The sequence below is a fragment of the Vulpes vulpes genome, chromosome 15, assembly GCF_048418805.1.
Source record: "Vulpes vulpes isolate BD-2025 chromosome 15, VulVul3, whole genome shotgun sequence".
Lineage (NCBI taxonomy): Eukaryota > Metazoa > Chordata > Mammalia > Carnivora > Canidae > Vulpes > Vulpes vulpes.
This window is the reverse complement of record NC_132794.1, coordinates 105,235,772-105,258,665: the sequence shown is the minus strand read 5'-3', so window position 1 is coordinate 105,258,665 and position 22,894 is coordinate 105,235,772. Positions and strand designations below refer to the sequence as shown.

The following is a 22,894-nucleotide window of genomic DNA, read 5'->3' as shown; positions in this document are numbered from 1 at the left end:
ATGTACACTTTGAGGATTTTGGATCTCAGTAATAGATAAGAACCACTACTTTCGTCCATCCCCACTTCCAGCTTCTCGGACATTTCTTACAGTGGCGCATGAGTTAAGGATCAGGTTTTCGGCTGAAATTGAGGAAGAGCCTACACTTCCCATTTGGATTGAAACTATGTAGGTCTGAGACAGCAGTCCTGAAGCAGAGGCCAGGAGCTCAAGGTGACCACGAGAAAAGAAGTTGCCAGAGTTCTCAGAAATCCTGACAGGACTTTGGGCTTCCATATATGTGGAATATGGGGTTTAAGTCTGGCTCCTCAGCAAGCACCTACCTTACGGGAGCCATTCTGGTCTCACACCTGGACTTGAGTAAGTTAAGACAGGCCTGGTTCCAAAGCTCTGTACTTGCTCCAGCTGGGTCGAAATGAAGCGGAACTCTGGTTTTTTGTTTTAGCATCACCCAGATTCGAGACAATCACTAGCTTGAAGATCTTCCAGGGCTAGAGAGAGGGGCCATGCCCTGACCCCTAGAGCCATCCAGAGCTGTCCTGACTTTAGAGTATGGAATATCTGACCCCTGTAGGACTAGGGGTAGAACTGGTGTGGTGTCAATGTTGCAGGAGCCACATAAGCATTTATGATGTAACAACCAAGTAGCCAGAGGACATGATGAGTAACACTGTTCTGGGCAACCTGGCTTCCTTAAAACTCTAGGGCTTCGGTCAAGGTGCTACCCTGTGCAAAATTCCAAGTCCTTCCTGACCCTCCTCCCCAACTCCCCCTTTCTGTGCAGCAGGGAGGGAACCCGTAAACCCGGTTCCAACCCTAGCAATTTGGTTATCATGGTACAGATCAGTGACCAAGGGCTCCAGAGTTAGTTTTAGCCAAACCAGCCTCCCTGCGTGACCCTAGGCCAAGTTCCTTTGCCTCTCTGCGCCAGCGTTTACACCTGTGAAATGGGTGGGAGCTAACAATAACTTCTTCCGTGGGCTAAATGTGGTAACACACACGGAGCTTAACACACGACAAGAGCTTGACAGTGAGCCACTCTTCATCATCTGATCCTCTTGCAAATTCATCATCACCATCACCATCACCATCACCATCACCATCACCATCATCCCGGCTCATCCTGGCTCTTCTACGTCCTTCTCATTTAAATCCCGAATCTTCACCTTGGTGGTAAAGTTCGTTTGCATCTTCCGCGTTTCTCTCCGTCCCTCCTTTCCAGGCCCACCCTTCGCAGACGCAGAGCGTCTGCTGGTTGGATTGACGGTCAGCGACGGCGGTGACTGAGGCAGTTCAGCCCTGTCTTGTTCCCGGGCTTGGGAAGTCTCGGAACGGCCAGCTCGGATCCTCTGCGGCGCTGCCCCCGCAGGGAAAGCCGCGCCAGCCGGGGTGTCAGGGGCGCAAGTGGAAGCAGCACACTGCAGCAGAGGTAACAGGCAGGGACCGCGGCCAAAGGGGGAGGAGGGGCTGGGCGCATCAGAGGGTAACGGGAGGACCGGGATCAAGAACGCGCCACGCCACCTCCGCCCGGCCTGCTTACGCCGCACCGGTGGCCCCAGTTATCTCCCCGGATCGCGCCCGCGGCTCCAGAAGTGACAGCCACGTGGACCACGCGGGAATGGAATGTTGGCGAGGGGGGCGGGGCTGGAAGGGCGCCCGGGAGGTGAAGAGGGACCCGCGTGCGCGCGCCCGGGCGCCGGCTGCCAGGCGACGCCGTCGGGAGCGAGCACGCCCCTGACGTCACACGCCGCTCGTCCAATGACCGCGGGCCGGAGGGAGTGCCGCCCCGCCCCCTCCGCGCCGCCGCCGCCGCCGCGGCCGCCGCCGCCACAGCAGCCGCCTCCGGGAGCGTCTGAGGAGCCGCGCGGGCCGCCGCAGGCTCGGGCGCCGCCGCACCGCGCCTGCCGGAGCCGCCGGACGAGGCCCAGGGAGCCGCTCGCCCCGACCCCGCCGCCCGATGTCCTCAAGATGGAGGCAGCGGGGGCGGCGACGTGAAGAGCGCGGCGCTGTGGGCGCGGGAGCCGCGGCGCGGGCGGCCCGGGCGGAGGCGGCGCCGGGATGGGGCTGCTGCTCATGATTCTGGCGTCGGCCGTGCTGGGCTCCTTCCTCACGCTCCTCACCCAGTTCCTGCTGCTGTACCGCAGGCAGCCCGAGCCGCCGCCGGACGAGGCGGCCCGCGCGGGCGACGGCTTCCGCTACATCAAGCCGGTGCCGGGCCTGGCCCTGAGGGAGTACCTTTATGGCGGCGGCGGCGGCGGCGGCGGCGGGGCTGAGGAGCCCTCCGGCGGGGCCCCCGACGGCGGCGCGGCCCCGGCCCCGGCCCCAGCCCCGGCCCCGGGCCCCGAGACCCCCGCCCCGCCGACGCGGGAGACCTGCTACTTCCTCAACGCCACCATCCTGTTCCTGTTCCGGGAGCTGCGGGACACCGCGCTGGCCCGCCGCTGGGTCACCAAGAAGATCAAGGTGGAGTTCGAGGAGCTGCTGCAGACCAAGACGGCCGGGCGCCTGCTGGAGGGGCTGAGCCTGCGGGACGTGTTCCTGGGCGAGACCGTGCCCTTCATCAAGACCATACGGCTCCTCCGGCCCGTGGCGCCCTCGGCCGGCGGGGAGTCGGACGGCCCCGAGGGGGAGACGCTGCCCGCCACCTCCCCCGAGGAGCTGGCCTTCGAGGCGGAGGTGGAGTACAGCGGGGGCTTCCACCTGGCCATCGACGTGGACTTGGTCTTCGGCAAGTCCGCCTACCTGTTCGTCAAGCTGTCCCGGGTGGTGGGCAGGCTGCGCTTCGTCTTCACTCGCGTGCCCTTCACCCACTGGTTCTTCTCCTTCGTGGAGGACCCGCTGATCGACTTCGAGGTGCGCTCCCAGTTCGAAGGGCGGCCTATGCCCCAGCTCACCTCCATCATCGTCAACCAGCTCAAGAAAATCATCAAGCGCAAGCACACTCTCCCGAGTTACAAGATCAGGTGAGAGGGAGGGAGGTGGGGGTGTGTGTGGGGGGGGGGAGTGTGGGGAAGATCCCCCCCGCAGGCGCGGGGGCCTAAGCTGCGGGGAATCCGGGCCTGGGCGGGACGCTGCTGCCTGCGTGGAATGGGAAGGGCAGAGGCTCCTTCCCAGCCCCTGCTTTTCCAGCCCCTGCTTCTCCCTCCCCAACCCTTGGCTGGACAGCACCCTGGAGGAAGGCAGGAAGTGCACACACGTCTCTGCTTCCAGAGGGCATCGGCGTGAGCCAGAAGCCTCCTCGCGGGTTGGTGGGCACGCAAGGTGCTGCCATCGTGGCTAGGAGCAGCATGTTGAAAATGACAGGGCAGTCGGTCACCCTCCCTGATCCCCCAGGTGTAGGCTTCGGGGAACGGTGAGCAACTGTTCCCCTACGCGCTTGCTGCATGGAGGGCAGTTTTGCAGCATCACCTTGACCACGTTGGGAAATTGTTCCTGGACAGGAAGCACAAGGCATGAGAAAGAAGCGTGCCGACAGCCCGAGGCTGGTCTGTTTTGCAACTGCCGGCCACTTTTGCAATGGCGCTTTGGCAACTTTAAGGGCAGAAGTGTAATATGTGTTGTAGAGGAATAAATACACTCCCACGGCACATTGGAAGCCCGTTGGGAGCCTCTACATACTGTAGTTCTCTGTAGATTTTGTGTTAAGGTCATGTCTTCCTTTGGGGTAGGTTCTGTAGCCCAGACCTAGACTTTGCTCCTCCTGTGTCAACTGTGGCTCTAAGTTTCTCACGCAGTACCTGAGATCATCCTGCAGATGGGATTTTAATGATAGGGAGTGATTTTAACCTTTCAAAGCTCTCCTGTATGTGGTGGCTTAATTTTGTGTAGTATACTTTTTTTTTTTTTTTTTTTTTGATTAATGGACGAGGGTTTTTTTGTTTTCTAATGCCATAGAAGAAATGGAAGGCGAAAGGAAGTTTTGTAGGGATGGGGGGCTTCATCTACTTAGGCCTGACTTGTTGGAGTGGAAAGGGTCACACATGGCTATAATTAGCTGATTTGTTTAATGTCACTTTCTGTCCTCTAAATTTCTGTTCATTAAAATGTTTGACTCTTGGATTTTGTCCTTCCTTGTAAAACGGTGTCAGTCTGGTATTTGCCTTACCAGTGCCTTTGAGTTGCATATTTCTAGATCACTAATTTTCTACCAAAGTGTCCAGCGAACCAGTAATCCAGGTAATCCAGAGATATTTTGTTTGGGTGTTGTTGGATTATTGACTTGTGTAGGTGGCAGATATGCCTTACTAATTATGTTTTATTTAAGGGAATAGCATAGAGTGACAGCTTCAAACTGTTGGGTGGCAGGAGAAATTTACTTCATAATGGGTATGTTTCCATAGATTTGCAGAGGGTGGTGAACCGTTTGTTGTTCACTGTGTTTGATTTCCTATTCTGTGAAGTAGAACATACTTTATGAAATCTACTCTTTAAGTTTTGGAATGAAAGTGACTAAATTCTAGTGTTTAACCAATGACATGTTTATTTATAGCAGTGTGTTGCTAAGAAAATAATGAGAAAAAGTTACAGATTTTGGTATTCTATCTCAACTTCGATTCTTATGTTTTCGGAGTAACTTTCAGATAATAAAATTTGACTAAGTTATTATCTGGGGGTTGCTTGCAGAATAGCTAGTGGCAATGAGGTTGGATATCATTTTGACAGTTTTTTGTTTTTTAATGTAGACTTGGAATTCAGTTGAATCTGAAGGAAATTATGAATAGCAGTAATGGCGGCATTAGTAGCTTTTATTGCTTTGAAGGACCTTTATCATCCGTATCATTGAATAGCATCACTGTTTAAAGTACAGCAAAATTGCTCTCATCCACTATATCCAAAGGGATTTTTTTAAACAAAGCACGTGTTTGATTATGTATGATAATTCAAATTTTAAACTTTACACATTAAGTGATCGCCTCCAGAAATGTACACATTTTTATTTGTACTCTTTATATTAGAAGGCATTTCAGTGGTCAATCAGTAAATACTAACAGAACTTATCACTCAGTCTGCAAATGTTTGTTGTACATGGGCTATGTGCTTATCATTGTTTGAGGGTTGGTGCTTCAATACTGAACAGCCTCAAACATTGTAGATCTTAAAGTTTAATGAGAACTGAATTAGCAGTACTTAATATGATTTAGCTAGAACGTGATTGATGGAGAGTTGAAGTAAGTAGGCAGCTGATTGTAGTTTTGTAAAAGAAATAATAGAAATGTGAGGATGAAACAGGCAGCTCCAGAAGTGTTGAGTTCTCTTGTCTATGTAGCTCTCATGCCAGAATATTTTAAACTACTGATGTTGTTGAGCGGATTCAGATTTCAGTGAAAAGAATGAAGTAAAATATATTTAAGATGTATCACGATTCTCATGGTGAGAATTAGAGTACCTAGTGTTTACCCTTTTATATAGATGAGGGAGTAGTAGTTAAAAAACTTGCTTAATGTCACACAACTGTTTTTTTTTTTTTTAAGATTTATTTATTTATTTATGATAGAGAGAGAGAGAGAGAGAGAGAGAGAGAGAGGCAGAGACACAGGAGGAGGGAGAAGCAGGCTCCATGCCAGGAGCCCGATGTGGGACTCCAGGATCGCGCCCTGGTCCAAAGGCAGGCGCTAAACCGCTGAGCCACCCAGGGATCCCCACACAACTGTTATGTAGTGAAATCCAGCCCTGATAAAGCCAGAGCTGCCTTTTTTTCTTCAACTCTGTCACCTTATTCTTAAAGTTTTGTTTTTTTTGTTTAAGTATGCTATCAATATGACATATATATGGCGATATCGTTATAAAAATCAACTGAGAACTCTGAGAAAAGTGTTTAACTAAAGATTTTTTTTTCTTAAATTGAAAATTTTGAGAGTGGGTCCTTTAAAGGTGAAGTCTTTGGGTGCTGCCCCACATTGTATTTCTTTTTTAATCCAGCAGATTTTGTTTCCAAATAGAAGGTCTGCTAGTTTATCCTTTTTAGCCATCTAATCTACTTAGAGCTAAAGCAGTAAAGAAAATTGTATTGAGTCTTAGGATCCTTTGGCTCTTTAATTATTATATAACAGAAATACCTTGCCAATTAACATTGTTGTCACTTCTCCCACCCTTTATTTGTTTTTCCATTTCATGTTGCTAAAGTGAAGGTGGCTTGTCAGGAATGCCAGTTCCTGCTGTCTCTCAATCTAGAGATTTGAAGTTCACGTGGTTGCTTTCTAAGGATTGCCCTTATTAACACTTCATTTTACCCAATTAACACAGTTTATAAAACATAATATTTTCAAAAAATGAGTTATAATATGTATACGTTTTTTACATATTCTAGTTTTACTAATATTAATTCTAAGTTCATCTCCCTCAAATGTTTTGAATATTTTTCCTAAAATGTATGCCTTAAAACAGTAAATTAAAGGGACACCTTTAATGAGTAGCTCAGTCCATTAAATGTCTGCCTTAGGCTCAGGTTATGATCCCAGGACCCTGGGATCCAGCCCTGCATTAGGTTTCCTGCTCAATGGGGAGTCTGCTTTTCCCTCTCCCTCTGCCTACAGCTTCCCCTGCTTGTTCTCCATCTCTTTCTCTCTCTCTCTGTCAAATAATAAAATCTTAAAAAAAGAATAAAATAGTTAATTAAAGTTCTAGTATTTGGGGGTGGGGAGAGTGCCAAGTATTTTTTTTAATTAACCCCAAAATTAGTCTTCAGGAGAGAAAGATTACCACTAAGATTTTTGACTACATGGAGAATCCATCTTCAACGTGAAGTCTGAGTAATAATCTGGGGAGTTTAGAATTTGAAAGTTAAATACTTGAGATTCTTACTGGCTTCTTTTCCTAGACTATTACTGTTGTATTTTAGCAGTGGTTACATACTGAAAGGCCAAATTCTGTTTGTAGGTACTTTTTATTCAGCCTCACGGTATTTTTTTTAATTGCCGATATTTAAAAATGGAAGATTTTGCATAATTTGGATTTCTGACTTCTCTTAGGAAACATTGGAAGATCTTGTTGCACCAGGCCTGCTTTTCTCACAGCAATAACAGGATGGAGAGATGGATCTGGTAGCAGCTGCAGGAAGTTCTTATGCATAGATTATAGTCCCCCTACTTGCTAATGGTCCTTGTCTGGCCTGTCATCATATGAATTTGAGATCCTTCCTAAACAAGGAGTAATACTGTTGCTAATCAGTGAAAATGGGGAGAGTTAATAGCTGGATAGTAAAGGGTGATAATTACTATCCTTCTTTAAACATTATTATCTTTCAAGGGACTTTCATTGACCAATTTTATTTTGTAAAAGATGTCATAATGTTGAATTAAAAAAATCATTCTACCAGAATTTTTTAAAAAATCCCTTGAAACACTTTCCATTCTCTGCAGTACAATGATAGTAAGTACATAGTAGCTGCTTTTCACTGGAGTGTGGTGGGTTTTTGCTTGAGTGTGAAGTGGGTCATTAACTATAAGCATATACTTCTCTGATCTACAAATAACATGAAGTAGCTTCTGAATAGGACTATTTTTGTAATAACTGTTCTGACTTTTACTCCTGAAAAGAATTCTGCTATATACATTTGTGGAAAATTTTTCACATATTCCTACTGACTAGAGATCAGGGAGGACCACTGTTCCACCAAAGGCAAGAACTGTGCAGCATTTACTTAAGTAGAGCTTTTTGGCATATTTTTATTTACCTGTATCTTCTCTAAGTATACCATAAATTTTAGAGAACTAAATTAGACTTGGTCTGGAAAGCCTCTTACTCTATAATGTGGTTTGTAATTGAATTATTTTTTCTTTGTCTTCTGAGAGGAGAAGAAAAACATTTACTCTTCCCGTTAATTACAGCTTTTTCATTTTACTGACTATTCAGGGTAAAAATGTTTTTTTAAAGATTTAAAGAGGGAGTACACGGGTGGGAGGGATGGGGGAGCACAGAATCTCAAGCAGACCCAGCAGTGAGTGCAAGCCTAACGCAGGGCTTGGTCTTGTGAACCTGAGATCATGACCTGAGTCAAAACCAAGAGTTGGATGCTTAACTGTCTGCACCACCCAGGCACCTGATAAAGATGGTTTGAGTAATCATGCCTTAAAAACTTTCAAAGTAAATTTACTGAAAGCTGACAAAATGATTTGTAAAGTGTCATGTATTTATTCACTTACTCTTTCATATACTTTATATGGACAACTTTTAAAAGGTGTCTCAGGCTGGATAATACTAATTACGGTAGCTTGAGAAATTCCCTAGTATTTGTAGGAGTCATAGTTTTACTTACTAAGGATGGTAGGAAATAGAATCTTCGATACTTTGGGAGAGTATGGATAAGGACATTATTGTATCATTGTAGCTATTCTGGAGTAATGATGTAGTAATAGCTAATTTTTTATTTGTTGTGCTTTCGCTTTTCCTGCTGTTCAGGTGAATATAGAAATAGAATTGAAAGATCATTGTCTTAGATAAATAAAATCATTTTTTAAATACTTATTTTCAGTAACAGTTTCCTAAAGACTACCATACCTAGTGCTGTGGTGAGTATAGTAAAAGGTAAAAATGATTAGTCTTCGGGAGAGAAAGAGTAGTTCATCTTTCTGGAGAAAACAGAACAATTGAATCTCATTATAATGATATCTTGGATATATTTGAGACCTTCCATTTTGTGAGGAATAGGAAGAGGATAGATCATTATCTCTGCTGATGACTTTGTGTGGTATAATATTTTGTGACCTTAGGTCCTTGGTTCAACGAAGTATACAGCCATTAATGCTGGTTTTACTTTTTGCAAGTTGGATTTTCTTAAGATTTTTTGAATTATTGTGATTTGGGCTTTATAACACGTTAGATGGAAAATAATATATTGATAAATTAAATCTTCACTCTAGAAATTTGACTCCTACATTAAATGGAAAGAAGTAATTATGAGGAAGAAGACTGTAACATGACTAACATGCATGTATGCTAGCTGTCCAGGAAAACTCCAGTTAGTTCCTGGCAATAGCTGAAGCAGATCATTATAAAGTAGATTGTATAGGAGTAGCATACCTGCTGATCGAACACTTAATATTGATTTATAAATATTACTAATCTATCATATGAGGCAAAGGCAAGGATAATAAAATCAGTTTGCTAACTATATGCCAGGCATTGTGTGGGAAGTTCTAAACACTTGCTGCCTCAGTAGTTAAAACTACTGTGTGGGAGAGTTTAATGTCTCATTTTTACAGATGTGGAAACTTCAGACTTAGAGGGAGCTACTGACTTTCCCAAAAAAAGAGTCTGGATTCCCAAAACTCATGCTGTGTTATTTCTGTAGAGGGCTAAACCAGCTGTTACTCTAAAACAAGCTGGTGTTTGGCCCTTGAGTTAAAAATGGTTTTTACATTTTTAAACTTTACATTTAAAGTTGCTTGAAGAAGAAGAATATGAGACAGATCATATACACCCACAGATTCTAAAATATTTACTATCTGGTTCTTTATTTAAAAAATTGTTCTAAACGTTTAAACAAAAACCCCTAAAAAACAAGACAAAAACTATGCTTAAATGCCTACAAAAACAGAGCAGATGTACATGCATGTTGAAAGGTATCTTTAAGCCTTTTTTTTTGAGGGTTTCATCTTTTTTGATTTTGGAAAGCTAATGAGAACTTTGGCTCTCTGCAGAAAAATGCATAAACAAATTTTCATGAAATTTATGGTCCCATCAAAACCTGTCTAGGATGCTTAGACTCCAGGTTGAGCAGTAAGCAAGACTGAGGGATACAACTTTGTTGCCATAAGTATAACTAAAATTAAAGTGGTTAATTATTAAGCACTTTAATAATTTTGTTGGCCGCCTTAGAAGGTATATAGGACTTATATGGCTCAGGTATTTCAAAAATCTGTATCCAAGGCAGTGTAACCAGCCTCTCTCTTCTTTTCCCTCTTAGTAAGATTGCCGATAGCAGAGTGAGGCTTTTTGAATCACTTGTTCAGTAAGAATATCTGAAATTAAAAAAAAAAAAAGAATATCTGAAATTTAAAGTTAGAGTTTCTACCACTCAATACCATGTTTAGAAGTTAAATATTGACCTAACATTCCTTCCTATCACATTCTCCATTTTCTTAGAACACTGTCACCAGGAAACAAGTGCTATTAAATCCTTTTGTTCCCTTTCTAGAGTCATAGGACCTGCCGACACTTTTGGCATGGCATTGGAGCACATCATAACTTCACTAGAAAGTCATAAACAACCACCTAGTTTTTAGTAGAAGGTTTACAAAAGTTTGGTTTGAAAATGTGTCTTGCCAAATTGCTAAGACTTACGTAAAACCACATACTGACTATTCTTCCACCAAGGAAAAATGGAGGAATAGTTGTTAATTATTTATCTTCAGATTGAGTAGAACTGCAGGTGCTAAGTAGAGACTGTCACTACTTATTGGAATTATTTTATTCTGTTGGTTTGAGGCTCTAGAGAAGTACTTAAATTATCTTTTCCAGTCGATAGAGCTTTAGGGTAATACGTACCTGACTTCAGCACTCTCTCAAACGAGAGTCCTTGAACAAGAGGCCTTATCTTCCCTAGTCTCAATTTCCGTATCTGTAAAATGGAAATGGAAGTAATATCTGTCCAATTATAGACATTAAAAATCACATGTCGTATCTACTGAATAAACACGTAACTTCCCTTTAGTAACTAATTGAATATACACATTTATTGATTATCCTACATCTGTCAGACATTATATTCGAGATATGTAAGACCTTCACTAGGTGACACATTAAACTTGTTTCCCTTTTCAAAGGAATGATAAGCTCATTATAAAAATTCAGACAGAAAATATGAAATATCAAAGTGAAAAACCTCCTGCAATATCCTAAAATGGTTAAATTTGGGGACTATTCTTCCATACTTTTTCCTAAATGTATTCTAATTTATTATTAATTAATAAAAACAGAATCACCCCACTCTTACCATTTTGCTTTTTTCTTTTTTAAGTTATACCTCAGTTTTCCTAAATATACCTACTTCATTTGTTTTAATAGGTTCTTAGAATTATATTGATCAGAATTACTATAAGCAATTCCTTATTGATTTTTTTCATTTTTCTAACTAATATAAATAATGATGCCATGAACATCCTGCTACCTATATCTTTGTAGATCTTAGTGGGGTTTTTTCCTGATGTTTCTTCAGGTTTGTTGTTGTTGTTGTTGTTGTTGTTTTTTGTTAGCCATAACTTTTGCAAATGCTCAGATAGTATTTAGGAACACAAGTTGAAAATGTACTCCTCTCCCTTTTAATTTCATCCCCCAATGTATCCAGTGTTAAGTTTGAAGTGTATACCTAACTATACTCAGACACATATTCAAACCTCTTGCATTCTGGGGAGGTTCCTCTCTCCCCTTTTCTTCCTCTCCCATCTATCTTCCCCTCCCTTTTTCCTTAACAATAAAATGGGAGAGTATATAAATGTGACCCTGCAAATTGGTTTGTAAGTATAGCATGGCTGTCCCTCTAGGCGGTACGTATGGATCTAACTCCTTCACCACTTTACTTCACTTCTGACCATGTCTCCGGCTCTGACCTTATCTTCTATAACTCTTCCTTTCACTTAGTCTATTTGGACCTCCTGGCTCTTCTCACACTCCAACCATGAGCCCATCACTAGGACTTTCCTAGTCTTTAGGAATGTTTTTCCCACAGATAGCCAGAGAGCTCACACCATCATTTTTCACATCCCTGCTGAACTACCATCTTTTGACTATTTTGTATGAAAAAGCACATTAGTCCTTTAAATGCCAGAACATTTTCTTGGTACAAACTTCTTATTGGCATATATATGCATTTGTGTGTGTGTCTCTGTGTGTGTCGGCCTGGTAAATAGAAACTGCCCAAATCCTGAGTGTATGCTTGATAAATTTTCACAAAGTGAACTCAGCTATGTAACTGAACTGCTGGAATTTTGAATTCAGTCTAAAGAACTCTGTATTTGAATTTCATAACCAGATGTAAATAAGAACATATATTAACTTTTTTTTAATGCTGGAGGTCATTATTATAAATACAGTTTGCTGCTGTGTAACCTAATTCTGATTATAAAATCAGTATTAAAGATTGATTGCCTCCTCTCTTTACACACACACACACACACACACACACACACACACACACATACATTGTGTTGATTGAAGTCTCCAGCAGTTCACAGTGCTGAGGTAAGGTCAGCTCTCCTCTCATTTCCATAAAAACAAAACGCAAATGTGTTTGCAACCTTCTCTGACACTTCAGAAGCTGTGGCTTTTAATTTCACATTCTTAGAAAAGGTCACTATAGAGAAACTGTAGATGATCCTTTCCTTGGACTGATACAGAATAACAGTAAAACTAATTTTCATTGGTCTGGTGCATAATTACCAATTTTCATGAAATCAGCAGAACGCTTTAGTACATATATTTCTCTTTACACATTGGGTATTTATGCTCATGAATTCTTCACGTACTTTTGGGAGAATGGAGGTGGTGATATGGTGGTTGGAGTACTGAGATGTCTGTGTTTTGGTTTGCATAGCTTTGAGAAAAGAGCTAGAAAATGTCCCAATGCACAGCATAATTAGTTCTTGTTGGTGTGTACTTAAAAACAAGAATACTGTGGGGGCGGGTGAGTAGCTTAGTTGGTTAACCCATCTGACTCTGAATCTCAGCTCAGGTCTTGATCTCAGGGTCCTGACTCTAAGCCCCGTTTTACTGAAAAAACAATCAGACAAGAATACTATGATTAGCACAGTAAAAATGTTTTGGTTGGGTTTTTTCCTTTGTATTAAGTACCTGTATACTTGGTTCATTGGTAAGGTACATGCCAGTTAAACAGGTATCTGTGACCTCTGTATGTTTAGAAACAGTGTTTCTTATAGTTTCTTATAGGATCCACTCCCATATCCTACCTTGTATAATCTGCAATTATAAGCAACTATTGTTTTTTACTGTAAAATCTTTAATAATGATGAGGACATATTTGTATTTTGTAGCTGGCTACAAAAATCTGTATTTTAAAAAATAACTATGTTCTGTTTTTAAATATAGCTATTTCATTTAGACATCAATATCTACTAAGTAGCGCATCTAGTGTTTGTTGTATGCTTATTGTCCTCTTCACACAATAGTCTTTCATGTAAACTGGATTATACTCCTCATTACTAAGGATGATTGTGGTTGCTGATTGTATAGCCTTGCTACCTTAGTTATTTGGTCAAGCAAGTAAAAAAGTTCTGTGGCTGAAGTAAGAGACTATTCTATTATAGCTAATTTCACTGTATGGTAATCATTTTTATAATGTATTGAAAACCTCATTTTGTTCTTTATAATATTCTGTAAGATTTAGGACAGGTGATGTCTGGTCTGTTTTAATATTTGGAAAGTCATTAGTTCTCAACATTTAACTTTGGGTTTTAAATGGGACTAAAGTGCAAACTTTTGACATGGAAGAATTTAAATGCTTGTAGCAAACAACATGTGCTTCGTTTTCTTTTTTTTTTTTTTTTTTTTTTTTTATTTTTATTTTTATTTTTTTTATTTATTTATGATAGGCACACAGTGAGGGAGAGAGAGAGAGAGAAAGGCAGAGACACAGACAGAGGGAGAAGCAGGCTCCACGCACCGGGAACCCGACGTGGGATTCGATCCCGGGTCTCCAGGATCGCGCCCCGGGCCAAAGCCAGGCGCCAAACCGCTGCGCCACCCAGGGATCCCCATGTGCTTCGTTTTCTAATACTGGAGTGGTAGATAGTACAGATTGAATTTAGTTCAGGTGTTTTGAAATTAGTCAAGTGTAAGGAAAAAATTCCCGAGAGTCTTAGTCTGTAATAAAGCCCACAGATACAATTTATCTAAATTAGAGGCCTTTTTTTTTTTTTTAAATAAATAGTTTATTTAAAATATTTGAATAAATTATTCAAAATGTTTGGAATTTTTAGTGTTCTAGATTTAGGATTTGGAATTGTTATTCTGAGAATCATCCCAGTCAACAAGCATTTATTAGACCAGACTCTGGTAATAATTGTTGGGGCCTTGGGGATAATCTGTGCTCTTAAGGTTTCTCTCTTGAAAGTAACTCCGCCTCTTTGTCCTGAAACAATAGGATTAGATGACTGGGAATTTCTGTTTTACTTCTGGAATTACTATTGATTTGTTGATTTAATGTATCTTTAGGCAAGTCCTGCAACTTGTTATTTTTAAAACTGAGTGAAATAAAAACTAAGGTTTTAAAAATTCTTCAAAAAAAGAATTATGTAATTATGAGGTAGCATTGTTATTCACCTGTTACTTCTGCAGAGGTCTCATGTAAGGACTTCTCTTAAATATGCAGGAACAAATCATCTTAAAAATAATAAGTAAAAATTTAATAAGTTCCAACTTTAGGTAAGAGAAGCAGAGATACAGATAATATTAAAGCCATTTATGTTTCAGAATATACTTTACTACTTTTATTTGGATGGTGGAAAAATTAGGAGAAAGCTAGACAGTTATAATCTTAAAGTATTGACTTTCTCCTCATTTCTCTTGTTCAGAAAATTTGCTGTTCCTTTGTGTCTTGAATGGAGTTTTGTCTTGAATACATCTAACAGGCTTAATATCAGACATCTGTATTATATACTTCACTGCTTATGTCTTTACCATAGTAGGGAAGTGATAATTTTGCTTTAAGATGTTTTCTCTTTCCCCAACCACTAGACTTAAGTATAATAGACTTAAGAGATCGTTTACTCCATAAGTGTTTGGTATCATCTTTGTGCAGGGCACTATATACTGTAAAGAGAATTAGTGCTAAGAGGGGATAAATAAAACAGCTCTTCCTTTGAGATTTTTTTTTTTTTAAATCTAGCACTGAGAAACAGTTTACTTATTTTTTTAAAAAAAATATTTATTTGAGAATGCATGAGCAAGAGGGAGAGAGAGGGAGAAGCAGACTCCCCACTGAGCAGAGAGCCCAACTCAGGACTGGAGCCCCAGACCCTGGGATCATGACCTGAGCCAAAGCCAGGTGACCTACAGAGTCATCCAGGTGCCCTGAAACAGTGTACTTAGAGTAGGATAATGGGTTAGAACTTAGAATTTAAGAATTGCCATGATAGCTCTTAACCTTCTTACTCGAGTGGTTTTCAGAGTGTGGTTTGGGGACCACTTTGGATCTCCAACACCCTTACAGGAGTCCACCATTTCAAAACCATTCTAACCATTCTCATAATTCTACCAAAATGCTATGTGCGTTTTTCAGTCTCACTCTTTCACAAGTGTACAGTGGTATTTTCTAGGAATTACATGATGTGTGGTGACATCTCATCACCCTGACAGTTAATGGATTGTGAGCTTTATATATTCTTGTGTTTAAAAGTGTTATTTTTAAAAAGATTTTATTTATTTACTTGAGAGAGAGAGGATTGAAAGGGACGGTTGGTCGGGGGGTAGAGGGCAAGGGAAAAGAGAAGCAGTCTCCCTGATGAGCAGAAAACCTGACACGGGGCTCTGGGATCATGAGTCCCAGGATCATGAGCCAAAGGCAGATGCTTAACCAATTAAGCCACCAAGGCACCCCTAAAAGTGTTATTTTTAATTTCTAATGTGGTAAATGTATCTATAAACCACATAAACAATGGGTCTTTGGACTCCTTAATTTTTAGAAACGTGTAGGGGTCCTGTGAACAAAATATTTGAGAACTGCTGATCTAATCTCGTTTATTTTCACCATATGGAAGGGAGGTACCCCTGTTGCCTCACTTTCTGAGTCAGCTTTAGCGAACGTTACACGCATGCATTATTTTCAGTTGATTTATAGTATTTACATCTTGGTGTTTGTTGTAAGGAGGATAGGTTTGAGTGGATTTGTTGCAGATATGATTATGAAAACCACTTGAACTTCCTCATCCTTAGTTTCTTACAATACCATCGTAAGAAACTTACAATACCATTGTTAAGTAAGACTTACAATACCATTGTTATGAGAATCAAGGATATGTGTGAAAGTATTATATCATTTGCAGATGTGCTAGAAATCAATAAAGTAATAATTGTTGTATTCTCTTATTCAAAGGTATATATTGGGGGAGCTGGTAGAGAGGAGGAGGAATTTGGATTTGAGGACAGTTCTCATGGTTCTTGCCTTCCCCCACCCTGCCCCCCCAGCTTTGTGGAAGCTGAGAATTTCAATTTTATTGATGCTAGGCTTTCGTCAGAGACCCCCACATGTGAGTTGTGATGAACATAAAAAGACATGGTTGAGGGTTACTTGGTTCCCTGAGTGTTCATCTCATTTGATACTGTATCTCTGGTGCATAGGATATCTGTTAACATTGACTCAGAGGTGAGTTCTATTATGAGGGACCTGCAGCCTCTGTGATCACTCTTTTGTTTGGTGTATACAGTGTATATATAAAACCAAGTCAGAATATTGTAAAGCATTTTAGATCTTGATTCTTTTATGCAGAATTAGGATATTGAATAAAAGTGAATATTTCATATTTCGTAGTGGGCATGTAGGTGATGGGGGAGAAGTTTTTATAATGGTGTTTGTTGTCCTTACTAGTTTCATAACTATTCATGGATACTTTTTTTCTCCTTATGAGTAGAGGAATTAAAATCATTTTCCCAAGTATAGACTCTGTTAGCATGGTACACACCCAGGAACTCATAAATAGAACAATTCTCCATAGGTTTCCATAAGTCAGTGGCTTCATATATTCAGTTTTAATACATGCTTTAGTTATAAAGCTTAGTGATGCAGAGGTAGAAAAGCAACACCTAAGGTAGGGAGGCATACTGATTATTATTATTTTCCCTGCAATTGCAAGTTGATATACTCACAAAAAACACAATTTTTAAAAAATCAGTCAGTGTAGTGACTGAAATCATGGTCACATGGAATCTAAAATCCAAGAAAGACCAAAAGCTATGACCTTGAACATCATACTTGGTGTGAATACTGACTCCTTTAGTGGTTGTTTGTGGAGGGGAAGGACTTTGCTCTGTAGTATGTCTCTAGGAGACCAGCCTTAAAATAATAATAGAAAGTTTTGGGAAATAACTTCTAGAGCACTTCCTTGTGCCTAATGCTTTATGTGAACCTTCTCATGTAATCCTTACGATAACCCTATAAGATACGTAATATTAATTATCTTTTACAGATGAAGAACTGTGGTTCTCAAAGTTGAAGTAGTTTGTCAAGTCTTCAAGCTAGCAGATGTAAGAACCAAAATTCAAAACCAAGCACTGACTCTAAAACTTGTGTGCTTATACTGCTTTAAATTGCTTTGTCAAAAAGAAGCTGTGTGAGGCATGCTCAGTGCTTTTTATTATTTTATGTAATTATCATCCTCCTTTTTCATGAGGAAACTGAGGCTTAAAGTCAGAGTATGCCCAAGGTTATGTTGCTAGAAAGTGGCGGAACAGGATTCCAAGCGAAGCTCCTCAAGCTCCAGGGTCTGCTCTTACCCTGTTCTGTAATAGCTGTCATGTATGTTTCTTTTCTTCCGGCAACTCACAGTTTATTGGGAGGAGGGGATGGAGTGAGGGAGAGCTAGAAACATGTAAACAGGATGATTAGTTCATAATAGAAGTGTGTAAAGTGCTTTTAGAATACAGGCAAGGAAGCAATACCAAGTGGAGAGGGGCACTTTACAGAGAGGAGGTGACTTTGAAGTAGAATTTGAAGGGTGGAAAGGAGCTTACCATGTGGGACTAGTTATGGAATCACAGTGGTTAGTAGACAGTCTCTGAGGAAAAGTAATATGGCAGTACTAACCTTGGTAAGCATGGAGGAGTTTGGTGGATGAATTGTCTCTTAAATGTAGTATCAATCAAGTTATCCAAGTAAAATAGAAAATTTACAATTTAGGTTCGTGGTTTACTAATATGGAAAATTAAGAGTATTTTGAACCGCTTGTGCTTTGTTTTCTCTCTTGCTTGTACGTAGTTATACATTAGTGTGCCATGCTTTGTATAATAATGTGTGCCAGAAAAGTTATGGCCAGTTGAGGTTTTGTAATGATACTTAAATGCAGCAGGGAACTCACCATTTAAAGGAATACTAAGGTACCTCTGAAGAATGATAAATGAAAAAACAGCTTGAAATGATTACCCCTCCTTTATCTAGTTTATGTATTTGGTTTGGAAGAATTTGGAGCACACTTAGATTTAGATTTTCTAGTTCCTAATGTGAGAGAGCCAAGACTGTCAGCCTGAAAGGCAAAAACCACACAGAACTCCAATTGCTTCTTCTACTCTCTTTCTTAGGCAGGATGTAGTGTTGTTTGTATTCCTCAGCCTGAAATAAAACTAAAGTTTCTGCATGTCTAACTTTGGTTTCTGTGTCCTCAAGTAAGCCCATTTGTGGAAAGGGATGAGATGACATTTGAGCTGACCAGTTAAAGGATAGTTTTATCTTTAGACACAGGGAGATGGGCTGGAGAGTATAGTGTTGGTGGGAGAAATAACAAAGGAACTGAATCAGAACATTCTGTGGTTATCTTTAGGGATTCGTGAGGCAAGGGGGAAGCCAGTTTGATAAGACTCTAGCATAGCGAAGGAAGAAAACCAGAGTGTGTGTGTCTGTTACATACCAGGAACTCCTCCACTAGGTGTTTCACATGTGTGAACTCTCTTAAGTCTTTGTAAATAATCGTGTGAGGTAGCTTTTTATTTAAAGAAATAGCAGGCTTGTGTTTTGGATTTAAAAATACTTTTTTTTAAAATACTCTTATTAAGAAGAAGAAACCAAATTTCAGAAATCATAACCTTTTAAGTAGTGAAAATCTAAAGCAGGCTGGTGGGCAACATAAAACAACAGTGGAAGAGACATTTTTAGCAATAAAATAGAGGGGATTGGAGGTGAAACTGATTAGTTGTGAGAAGAGAAAGAGTAAAAGGTAACTACAGGTTCTGAAGTGTGTATTTAATCTTCAGTGCCAGTAAGAAAATAGGAGAAGAGGAGCAAGTTTGAAGAAAAGGTGTCTAATTTACTTTTAGGCATCAATATATAGAACTTGTAAAAGCAGTGAGAGCAAATGATGTTGCTAAAGAAAGTATAGAGAGAAGGGAGAAACGAAGGGAGAACTGAATTTGTTTTAGTGTACAGAACAAACCTCTTCTAGTTCTTCATTATGGAAAATTTCAAACTTGCTTAGAAGTTAAAAGAATAGTCCAGTAAACCCCCATAATCCATAGCAGACCGTCATTAATTTGTGGCCACTTTTGATTCCCTGTCCCCCCACACTCCCCTCCCCAGATTATTTTGAAACAAATCTCTAGGAGTTGGGATTGTAGGATTCTAACTTTGGTGTTCTTTTCATGACACCCTCCCTCCTTGACAAAGTCTCGTCCAACTTCTGCCTATTTCTAGAGATACAGTGCATGGAGATAGCTGTCTTTTTTTGACTTGCTCCAATTGTTAGTATGTTTTCCCTTTTATTGAGCTGAAAACTTGAGCAGATTTATTACTTTGGCAAAGACATACAAGCCCATGCTGAAGTCAAGAGTAGATTTAGACCTCAGACTATTTTTATATCGGGTTTGTAGTAAACCCTCTTTCTCTAAAGATCACAGTGTTTGCAAACAGTTTTACTGCTGCCATGTGATGGAGATGTCACCAGCTGGCATTCAGGGTGCTCTATAAGAGCATTCTTGAAGAAGCATCTTAGAGAAAAAACATATTTTAGACATTAAAAAAAGATTCAGATCCACATACAAGAAGAAGGCTTGGCTTCACTTGTACGTCTAAAATTTAAATACTATGTATTTTTAAAATGTTACCAAAGTAATGTACATTTTTAAATTAAACATGGTTTTTCTTTTAAACTTTTACTAAAATACAACTCCTCACTTAAAATGTGCACTAATTATAAAATTCAGTTTAATGCATTTTTGCAAAGTGAACAGAAGAGCATTCAGAACAAGCAGTAGACTATTACCAGCAGCCAGGAACTCCCGTGTATGCCCCCCAGGCAGGCACTGCCCTCCCTGCTCTGCCTGATTTCTACCACCATTGCTTTGGGGTTGGTCTTTATTATTTTATCTGTTTTTGAACTTCATATAAATCAAGTCATATTGTACCACTCATTGTTTTTCTAGATTCTTTATGTAGCTCAGCAGTATGTTTGTAAAATTAATCCATGTTATTGTATATGGATATAGTTCATTGTATTTGCTGTGGAGTATTCCACTGTGTGATTGTATGTCAATTTATCCCTTCTTTTGTTGATAGACCATTGGATAGCACTGTTGTGAATATTCTTATACATGTCTTTTGGGGAGCATTTTTACCCATTTCTGTTGTGTATATCTAGGAGTAGATTTGCTGGGTCACAGGTTATGCATCTCTTCAGGTTTAGTAAATACTGCCGCTGGGTTTTCAAAGTAGTTCTAATAGTCTGCATTAGTAGTTTCACATCTCTAGCATTTGGTATTGTCTTTTCACTTTAGTTAATGTACATAATTTAAAAATCAAATAAAAAATCAAATATAACAGAAGGACTTATAATGAAAGTCAGCAATCACTTCCCTAAATCCTCTGCCTTCATCACCTGTAAGACATACTCTTCAGAAGCAACCATTTGTAACTGTTTCTGTTTTTAACAGGTTTTTAAGAGGCACTGATTAAGAACATAGATTTGGGAGCCTGACTGCTTAGATTTTTATCTTGGCCACACTGCTTACTAGCTGTATAACCTTGAGCAAACTGTGTAACTTCTGTGTCTGTTTCCTCATCTACAAAATGGAAATTGTAGTACTCATCTTCTAAAACTGTTGTGAGAATTGATAAATGTCATGCTTTTTATACAGTAAGTACTTAGTAAAATTAGCTTTGCTAATTAATTGCAGTGTTACTTCTGTGGTGCTCAACAATGTCATATCGTGATACTTTAATAATTTTGGACATTGTCTATTGATTGACTTCTTTCTGAGGTAGGTAGGATTTAGCTAGGTGATAACCCTCTCTCACCTTCCCTCTGCCTTCTTCAGGTCTTGTTATATCACTTTCTTCATTCATTGAACTATGTCCTTATTTATATATAACTGATAGCACTTATGTTTTGTTCAGAGTTGTCTTCCTTGACTGGTCTATGTGTTTACATTGTTACTATGTCTGTATAATTTTTCTTTATTGCAGATCTACCTAATATGCAAGTTTATGTTTCCTTCTCTATTCCAATTTCAGAATCTTTGTACCATTCAAGGCAGTGTGTCCCTATGATCAAGTTTGAATTCTTTATTTCTTACCTAATTGCCTTAGCCAGATTTTCAAGATTTAAATGAAAAATTAACCTCTCCCTTCTCATTCCTTCTGCTTATCTTATTCATTGCCCTTATTTCCTACTTGTTCTAGAACAAGTTCTTGTCCCATTACCTTATTTCTTCTTGTTCTAGAACACCAGCATGGACCTCAACTCCAAACAAAGGGCCTCACAATGTATCATCAGGGAACAAGAACTCTGGGCACAAATGCCCAGTGTCTCCTGGTACAATCAAATATGACAGCATTCCGAAGATCGAGGAGATGGAACTGAGAGCCATCTTTCACTTGGGAACCTGACCAGTCCCCCTTCTGGGCCTGCAGTGTGGGCCTTGCCCTTCTACATCATAACTGTGTGCTCACTAGGACAGGACACTGCTAGAATCCTCTGTAGATGAAGTTTAAAAAAAAAAAAAAAGGAGCCTTCTTCACATGTTCCATACTAGGCTTCTCTCTTGGCTTGACATACCTGTCATCTGGGTGTAGGGTATCATTGCTTTTTGGACTTGGAATCACTGTTTTCTGGACCATTTTCTTCTTTCTTGCTTTATGCCCTCATTTTGCTGGCATTTATTTTCATGTAACTTTTTTTTTTTTTAAGATTTTATTTATTTATGAGAGACACAGAGAGAGAGAGGCAGAGACACAGGCAGAGGGAGAAGCAGGCTCCATGCAGGGAGCCTGATGTGGGACTTGATCCCGGGTCTCCAGGATCAGGCCCTGGGCTGAAGGCAGTGCTAAACCGCCGAACCACCCGGGCTGCCCTATTTCCATGTAACTTCGTAATAAAAGATTTAGTCTCCAGCAGTCTGTTTTCTTCTGAACCTGTTTCCTTATCTACGTGAAATGAAGAAATGATTTGCAACTGTACTTCACCATGTTACTTTATGGATCAAAAACAATAATATATGTGAAACCATGAGCATCCTTGCTGGGTACCTTCAGGCCAGGTTTAGTGCATTATTCCTGCAGAAAACTGTGTGGCAATCAAATCAGTCTCAGGGACTATTGACCAGGCTCTCGAGTTACATTTGAGTTTTGTTGTGGACTGAGTTGTATACCCCAGAATTCATATGTTGAAGCCCTAACTCTCAGTGTAATGGTGTTTGAGATAGGGCCTTTTATGAAGTAATTAAGGTTAAGTGAGGTCAGAAGGATGGAGGCTTAATCCAGTAGGAATCAATGTTCTTACAAGAAGAGAAAGAAGCATGAGTATGTGTGCAGATAGATAAAGTCCTGAGAGGATACAGCAAGAAGGTGCCTGTCTGCAAGCCAAGCCGAGAGGTCTTACCAGAAACCAAACCTCTTGATACTTTAATGTTGGACTTGTAGCCCCCAGAACCATGAAAGATACATTTCTGTTTTTTAAGCCACACAGTTTGTGATATTCTGTTTCAGCAGGCCTAGCAGACTAATATAAGTTCTGGTATTGAATTCAGTATCTGGACAACTTCTAAGTGCATAGTATCTGTAAGACTTCTAAGATCTGGTTAGACCAGCGAAAGCCCAGTTTCAGGGTAGTTGTAAGGATTAAGTGAGCAAATAAGTGGTTTTTAGTCAGTACCTGGTTTGGTAACTGTTTAATAAGTCTTTGTTTTTCATAAGCCTTAAAGGAGACTATAGGTTATTATTATTTTTTTTTACTATAGGTTATTT

The 22,894-nt window shown here is 40.3% G+C and overlaps 1 protein-coding gene across 1 annotated transcript in view; it reads left to right on the top strand.

The window, feature by feature from the left end:
- The first annotated feature begins 1,909 nt into the window (after positions 1–1,909).
- Positions 1,910–22,894, top strand: part of PDZD8 (PDZ domain containing 8) — an 86,178-nt gene continuing 65,193 nt past the window's right edge. Inside the window, exon 1 of the mRNA XM_025994144.2 lies at positions 1,910–2,963. Coding sequence (XP_025849929.2) covers positions 2,059–2,963 — 905 coding nt within the window. The 5' untranslated portion in view covers positions 1,910–2,058. The remainder of the gene's footprint in view (positions 2,964–22,894) is intronic.